Source organism: Notolepis coatsorum (genome assembly GCF_963971535.1).
Source record: "Notolepis coatsorum genome assembly, chromosome: 17".
Taxonomy (NCBI): Eukaryota; Metazoa; Chordata; class Actinopteri; order Aulopiformes; family Paralepididae; genus Notolepis; species Notolepis coatsorum.
This window is the reverse complement of record NC_140181.1, coordinates 84616497-84625245: the sequence shown is the minus strand read 5'-3', so window position 1 is coordinate 84625245 and position 8749 is coordinate 84616497. Positions and strand designations below refer to the sequence as shown.

Here is an 8749-nt window from a genome sequence, read left to right as displayed (position 1 = left end):
ACAACAATACCGCTTTCACCGCCGCTAATCTGCATGAAATTCCCACACAGCGGCTTCGCCCGCCCACAGAAAAGAGCAGCGCCAGCGTGAGTATTTGAGTATTATGAGTACATGTACATGCCAGCGTGAGTATTTGAGTATTATGAGTACATGTACATGCCAGCGTGAGTATTTGAGTATTATGAGAACATGTGCTCATATTTAGAGCATCGTCCTCGCATTAGGCTGAGAGATGAGTAATTGACCATGTGCAAGGCTGAGTTAGCAGAGAGTAGAATTACACATGGAAGTGCAAATGTGATAGTGGAAAGAACACACCCTCCGGTGTAGCCTGGTGTTTTGTCTCCTTGTGTTCTTAAAGCGACTCCCTGTAGACACTGTGAGTGGACCTCACAGAGCTACAGACGTACGGTTCAACCTACAGAAACCGTTTTCATGTTCATCACCTCTTTTCTGTTTTTGTTTCTCAAACCACAGATTAAAAGGCATTGTTGCGTCTTCTATGTGTGTGTGACTGACACTCCAGAGCGTGCCTGAGCGTGGTAGTGAAAGATCGCTGTGGGAATATTGGCCTACTGGTTTTAAAATACCGCCTCTTGTAAAGCGTGTTGGGTATGCTTTTCTTGTCTGGCAGTTATTTGATACCCTGGAGGCCTGACGTGGATCAGAGTCAATCTGTTTTAAACCTTGCGGATGACAGAACCCACATGTTACGCCATAGCCCGAAGGTTTCTTGGATGTGGAAGGTTTCTCACACGGTAAAAAATATCAAAGTGTATTCTATCGCCGTGTTTCCATCCAAGTGTGAAGCACACTTTTGAAATGTCACAAATAAAAACAAATAAAAAATAGAATGCAAATGATGTACATAAATCATAAAATGTTCATAGAAGGGCGGTTAGGTGGCGTAGCGGAGATTGCGTTCGTCACCAACCCCGGAGCTGTGAGCTGGATTCGCCTGTTCGAATCCAGCTCACAGCTCCGGGGTTGTCACCAGCTTGGCTGGCCGTTCACACTAATACAATTGGCTGTATTAGAGGGTGGGAGAAGCTGGCGGGGTGGGTCCGGGTCGTTGTAAACAGCGACTCCTACAGTTCGGTCGGGGCGCCTGCTAAGCGCGGATAGGACCTGAGTGGGATAGTGTGATCCTTCCACACGCTACGCCCTCTCAGGGAGGATCCGCGCTGCCAGGTGAAAAGAAGCGGTTGATTGGCTGGACGTGTGTCGGAGGAAGCACGTGATAGCCTCCACTCTCCCAGATGATCTGACTGTGGGGGGTAAGTGCGCAGCGACCAGGAAGGGGATTGGGAATTGGCATACGACTAACATTGGGATGGGAGAAAAATCGGAGGAAAATGGAGGGGGAAAAAGATCAATAAAAAAAGATTTTTTTTTTTTTCATAAATGTTCTACCTGAACACCATCATATTAGACCATATTTATTGGATGGAGACAGAAGGACAATACTCTGATACACAAACCATCGGGCGTTTCATAGGGGTGACTGGGAGCAGTTGTAACAGGGGTGATGTCATATTACTAGGCTACTTAAAGGTATTATGCAATGAGTTATGGGATATACATGATATGTTACATCCCTCTGGCTAATATGGCTGCTCCCAAGTCCCAACAGACTAAATATAGCTGGAGATCATTTTTGCTGCATCATTTCAGAAAGTTTAAACCCAGTTAAACACACAGTATGTACTTCTCCCTGCTAGGCGTCTCTCAATTAAAACAATAAGAAAAGATGGAATCTGATGACATTGTGAAGCGCGGGATCATGAATGTTTTTGTCTTCATTGTACTGCACTTTTCTTAGCTTTTAGCTATTGAAAATTCAAGCCTGACGTGGTTTGACAGCTACTGGCAGATCAGGGTACATCACTGAAGTCTATATTAGTCACGGAGTTGATAAGTAGCTCAAAAGTATAGCACAGCTAATGATAACTGTTTCATGTAAGTGAATGGAAAATGCTAAAACCATTAGTGCCATACTCCGGGAGGTCTAGTTAAACAAAAACACAGATTTGTGTAGTAACTAACCTAGTATGCTAGTTTAGTCAATGTTTCTAATCAATAGGGTCCATTTGATAGATATGGTAGTTTATAACAAAACGTTTTAGTAATTGAAATTAAAATGGTAGCTACTTAAGCTAAAATGGAGCCGTCAATCAAGCATGATTTGATCACACCCCTAAAGAACCAATCAGCCAATCATATACCACGTTATCAGAGGCACAGCAGTTTGTCAGGCTAGGGGGTGGGTTAGGAACAGAAAGGATATGACGCCATCGACAGGTGACAAAATATAACGCAACGTTACTTGATTTTTGGTCCATCAGTTTTGTCCTCAATGTAAGAAACCCATATTTAAAGGGGAACTATCTTATAAATGGCCTTTTTGAGTGTTTAGCATTGTTTCCTAGCTATGTGAACTTATATTAATATGATCTATGTCTCAAAATTCTCATATTGGCGCATTCTTCCAATTCTCCTCTCACAATATTCACCCTCACTGAACTGAGTCATTTGAAAATGTGCCCTATATGTGATGTCATATAGTCACTGCTGCATGTTAATGTTCAGGCGGGGCCGACGCTGCACAGTGGTTTAGGTGGCACCTGCAGCTGCGGCTGCAAAACAGCTCGAGATCTTGAGGTAGAAAAATGCTGTTTTTGAGGACTTGATTAGAAATACAAAACAATGAATAAAAAAAAAATATATATTACAGAGGTGTTCCATAGACTCACAGGAATTGTGTAAAAGTGCCCAAATAGTGAAAGAAATAGTAAAATAGTTCCCCTTTAATGTACTCTGTGTTGTAGCAAACACTACTGTATACATCCGTGACCATCCACATATCCATCTCAAATGGGTCCTGACCCACCAGTTGATAACCATGGCACTACGTCATTATTTATTCAACAAATACACTTCCATCGCCTATTTAGCGGATAGACACTTTATCAACATTTCCAATTTTTTTGCGAAACTGAGGACATTTTATTGAATCTTGCCTTTTCTGTCCAGCTTTTCTAATTCAAAATACAAATACAAGAAATAAATACTTCCAGGGCGGCTGGGTGGCGCAGCGGACTAAGCGCTCGTCACCAACGCGAGAGACACTGGTATCGAATCCGGCTGTCAGCGTTGCCTCCGGCTTGGCCGGCTGTCATACTGGCTCAATTGGCAGAGTCAGCGGGAGGGAAGCCGGTGGGTGGTAATCTGGTCATTGTAAACAGCGACTCCTACAGGTCGGTCAGGGCGAGGAAGGGAGATGGTGAGGGTAGTGTGAGCCTCCCACACGTTACACCTCACCAATGAGAGTCCGCGCTGGCAGGTGAAAAGAATTGGCCTGCTGACTCTGCATGTATCGGAGGGGACATGCGATAGTATCTATCAACCCTCCCTAGACCGACCAGTGGGGGGCACATGCGAGCAACGACCAGGAAGGGGAGGGGGGAATTGGCATGACGACTAAATTGGGATGGGAGAAAAACACAGAAAAACAGGAGGAGAAAAAGTGGATAAAAATAAAATTAAATAAATACTTCCTTGGGATGGAAACACGGCTCTCGTCCTGGTGGTTCTCAACTAGCAAAACTCACTAAATTACTATTCAATAGTCACTGGGAACTATTTGAATAGTTCCCAGTGACTATTCAGTGAGAACGTTAACACTTTGGCTGCCATGGGTTAAATTCATTATCAACCGTAGGTTGCCGGCTCTATTTGTCTATAGAGAAAGTCCCCTTCTTTGCAGGGCTATACCTTTTTAAATTCTATTGCTACATTGCCATTATTAGGGCCCATTCAAAGTCCTATATGTATTGTTCATTGTGTAGCAACGTTAAACTTTTTCATTCACATATTCATAGTAAAGTATGGTCTAATGTATAAGTATGTTTTCATCTCTTTCTGCAGATTTCTCCAGAACGTGATCTATAGCCCCAAATACATTATATTGATGATGCAATACAGTTTTATGGCAATCAGCGCGATATAAAAAATTCCAACTAGACGTACTTCTAGAAGTTACTACACGTCATCTGATGTTGACCGGATGGGCTAGGGGGCGTTTATAATTCCGTGGGCAGCGTTATACCAATCATCTAATGTGGGTCAAATGTTGATAATAGCAGTTAGTATCGAAGACGGTAACTTTACACGCTAAAACTCACCCCAGTCTCCGCGCGCCGTTGGGCGATCATTGTAGAGTAGAAATTTTACCATTATGGGATGTCGATTTACCCGGTCCATCTCCAGCTTGTATAATGGTATATACGTCCAAATCATGTTGTTTATCGAGTTATTGGCAATCGATCGCTATGTAGTGTGTCGAGATCGAGTCCCGGAACCTATAGCTAGTGCCCGGAAGTAATACGGCCGACCAGCACAATCTCCGTAGCACTTCCTGTTAAGCGATTGCGCCGATCGGCCACCAGATGGCGCTCCTGAACCGCCAGAGAGCTCAGTGGGTCCTCCTGGTGGATCTCAGGCCAGCGGAGGGGAAATATGAATCCGATCCCAGATTTTTGAAATATTGATATTAAAGACGCTGTAAGGCGTCTTCGGCAACTTGAGCATGGCCGGGAATGACGTGTTTAGGCGTTTTCCGGCAGCCAAAGTGTAACATATGATTTTGTTTTCACTTAATAGTGAATGTGAGATAATAATCAAGCGAGCCAGCTGGCTGTTGTCATTTCCAACAGCTAATGCTAGGGGACCAGGCTAGTGTATTTCCAGGAACAAAAGGATAAATTCTGAACATTACATCACTGACGCTTGAAATGTGTGTACATTGCAACATCTCCAGTCTCTCTTTCTTTTCTGTTCTCCCAGGCTCAGATGTTAACAGACTGTTATGCTACCTGGCTAGCTAGCGAGCTGGACCCAGCATGCCGTTCAGTGGTGTAACAGTTAATAGGGTCCCCAGTCCCCACTCAATACACTACACAGTGTAGTTGCCGATAAAAACAAGGGATAATATATTTTCTGAGACAAAACGATATTCGCATAAACTTCGATTTAAAAAAAATTATCCAACGACTATTTGAATATTCTGAAATCGATGCCCATCCCTATTGTCAACCTTTTCCCCCCGGAACCCACAGGAGAACCACATGGTCTATGAAGCACAACATATACTGACCTGACTGTCCAGGCCCAGAAGCAGAAGCATGATGAAGAAGAGAATAGCCCAGAAGGTCGGCATGGGCATCATGGATACAGCCTTAGGGTAGGCGATGAAGGCCAAGCCTGGACCTGGACGAGAGGAAAGGAGGGGAGGTGGGGGGGAAAAGGGCGGGGACAGAATTAATTGACTGGTCTGATTTTAGCTTGCCGACAGAAGGGGATAGAGGGGGAAAATAGGGTAAGTACTGTTCTATAGAGAAGCCCAGCAGGATCTGACCATGTTGTATAGTAAATGCTCTACATCATGACCAGGATTCCACCATTCAGACATGTTGACTACCAGGTTTATTAAGTGTATTAAGTAGGTTTGTGTTTATTGTGTGTTGTTGGCTCTGTGTATGAAGTAGGTTTGTGTTTATTGCGTGTTGTTGGCTCTGTGTATTAAGTAGGTTTGTGTTTGTGTTTATTGCGTGTTGTTGGCTCTGTGTATGAAGTAGATTTGTGTTTATTGCGTGTTGTTGGCTCTGTGTATTAAGTAGGTTTGTGTTTGTGTTTATTGCGTGTTGTTGGCTCTGTGTATTAAGTAGGTTTGTGTTTATTGCGTGTTGTTGGCTCTGTGTATTAAGTAGGTTTGTGTTTATTACGTGTTGTTGGCTCTGTGTATTAAGTAGGTTTGTGTTTATTGCGTGTTGTTGGCTCTGTGTATTAAGTAGATTTGTGTTTATTGCGTGCTGTTGGCTCTGTGTATTAAGTAGCTATGGGGACAATATAAGGGACTCTTAGTAGGTCCAGTATCTTGTCTATATTTACTTGCTGGACAAATATTGACAAAGCAGGTGGGGATTTTTTTTTACTCCACAGGCCACAGGCTATCTGAATAGGATGTGAAAAGTGCATTAGACAAACACAAAGTCAGCAATCACATCAGCTATTGACAGAATCAGAAACAGCTGAGCAAAATACACATAGCAGTTACTCGTTGCACAAATTAGCTTTTACGTATGAATTATCTTTCCTGTATTTACATAATAAAACTATCATGGCAGCTGAATACAGAATCTGTACTCATTAACATTTGTGCATTTTAGCTTCACTGCATTGCAGCGTCACCACATTACATCATAGGTTCCGGCCTATTGGGACGGCAAAAAAGAAAACCGATTTAATCAGAACAGAGCGAGCAATGCTGAAATAAGATGCATCTCTTTCAAAGTCCACATAGAATATCAAGGAAGACAGAAACAGAACCGATGGAGTCCACCTCAGGAGATCCACAGCTTACAATGCTGTTATTCTGAAGTATCTTACTGTATATCCCAACACAATCATAATGGCAATGGCTATTCCTGACCATTTTGACTCTACAAACATTGCCTTGTTGTCTTATCTTTTTTATCGTTTTACAACAGACCACAGAGACAGCTGTTATTATTCTTAGCCAGATACTGTCAAGTCCACACGGTGCCAATATCAACTGTAAGATCCAGTGGTCCTGGGATGACGTGGCCGCGCCTGAATGCGGAACACTGGCGCACCTGGTGCCATTAAGCAGAGGTGGCTGTGGAGGTGAAGCTGTGGTAGCGATAATGATGACCCAATAGAGGAGCTCTTTCACCCGGCAACTCGCTGTGCAGCAGGAGCTCGAGCACACAGCCATTATGGTCCAATGCAATCAACTCTGCCCACAGCGGAGGTGGAACCACTATCACATTATCACACCGAAGCAATTATGTTTCTTTGAGGCTTCTACTCAAGGAGTCTGCAATTGTCCATTTCAGCATCATCGTTTCCGAAACTATCGTGCCCCCCCCTTTTATATTTAGCTGTTGTTTGACTAATAATCAACCAGTTGACTGATTTTAAGTCTCCAATCATCTTGTTTTTGTTTAGTAGCAGTGCCCACCATCACTGCTACCGTCACCTTTGACCCTCGTACCTGACTCTGCCACATCGGCAATGTCCACCCCTTGCTCTTGTGCCATGAAGCCCAGGACGGAAAATATTGCGAAGCCAGACACAAAGCTGGTACCGCTGTTCAGGCCTCCCAGCAGCAAACAGTCCCTATGTCACACATACGTCATGGAGTTTGTTAATTGACACAAGACGGACACCAAAGTGCCGCGTCTGACACGTGTTGCTGACACTACTACACCACCCCCCTCCCCGCTCCTGTAACAACACAACTCACCTGTAGCAGTTGTATTTGTATTTGTTGTAACTCCCCAGTGATGTCATAGCTCCCAGGCAAATGGCGTAGGAAAAGAAAATCTGTGTTCCTGCGTCAATCCATACCTGCAGTAACAGCAATAAAGGCATGATTCATACCTGCAGTAACAGCAATAAAGGCATGATTCATACCTGCAGTAACAGCAATAAAGGCATGATTCATACCTGCAGTAACAGCAATACAGGCATGATTCATACCTGCAGTAACAGCAATACAGGCATTATTCATACCTGCAGTAACAGCAATACAGGCATGATTCATACCTGCAGTAACAGCAATACAGGCATGATTCATACCTGCAGTAACAACAATACAGGCATGATTCATAGCTGCAGTAACAGCAATACAGGCATGATTCATACCTGCAGTAACAACAATACAGGCATGATTCATACCTGCAGTAACAGCAATACAGGCATTATTCATACCTGCAGTAACAGCAATACAGGCATGATTCATACCTGCAGTAACAGCAATACAGTCATGATTCATACCTGCAGTAACAACAATACAGGCATGATTCATACCTGCAGTAACACCAATACAGGCATGATTCATACCTGCAGTAACAACAATACAGGCATGATTCATACCTGCAGTAACAACAATACAGGCATGATTCATACCTGCAGTAACAGCAATACAGGCATGATTCATACCTGCAGTAACAACAATACAGGCATGATTCATACCTGCAGTAACAGCAATACAGGCATGATTCATACCTGCAGTAACAACAATACAGGCATTATTCCAGGTGTCAGCCTTCAGCGTCTTTAGGACAAACAGTTCAATCTCAAATATGTTTATTATTAACCCTTGATTTTTTTTTACGGAATGATTATGGGAAATGGGCTTTACCATCTTCTCCAGAGTCAGACAAGATGATAGATACCAATTTCCTCTCTGTGCATTCAGTAGAGAGCTAGCCGGCTGCAAGCTAGTCTAGCTAGGTACAAATTAATTAAATTAATGGAAGCAGTTACGGACCAGCTAGCCTAGCTTAAAGCTCCAGGAGAGGTGTTTTCACAGAGAGGGAATTGGTATCTATCTTCTTGTCTGACTCTGGAGAAGACGGTAAGCACATTTCCCATAATGTCGGCGTGTTCCTTTAAAAAATCACAGGTTAATAATAAACATATTTGAGTAACATATCAGAACTACTAACACATCAGTACCACTAACATATCAACACCACTAACATATCAGTACCACTAACATATCAACACCACTAACATATCAGTACCACTAACACATCAACACCACTAACATATCAACACCACTAACATATCAGTACCACTAACATATCAGTACCACTAACACATCAGTACCACTAACACATCAGTACCACTAACACATCAGTACCACTAACACATCAGTACC

General features: G+C 43.1%; 1 protein-coding gene across 1 annotated transcript in view; it reads right to left on the bottom strand.

Annotated features, from left to right (window-relative positions):
• Positions 1 to 8749, bottom strand: part of LOC311244119 (sodium- and chloride-dependent taurine transporter-like) — a gene marked incomplete at its 5' end in the record, with an annotated part of 32592 nt that overhangs the window by 17611 nt on the left and 6232 nt on the right. Inside the window, 3 exons of the mRNA XM_084333530.1 lie at positions 5156 to 5268; positions 7076 to 7200; positions 7328 to 7431. Coding sequence (XP_084189656.1) covers positions 5156 to 5268; positions 7076 to 7200; positions 7328 to 7431 — 342 coding nt within the window. The remainder of the gene's footprint in view (positions 1 to 5155; positions 5269 to 7075; positions 7201 to 7327; positions 7432 to 8749) is intronic.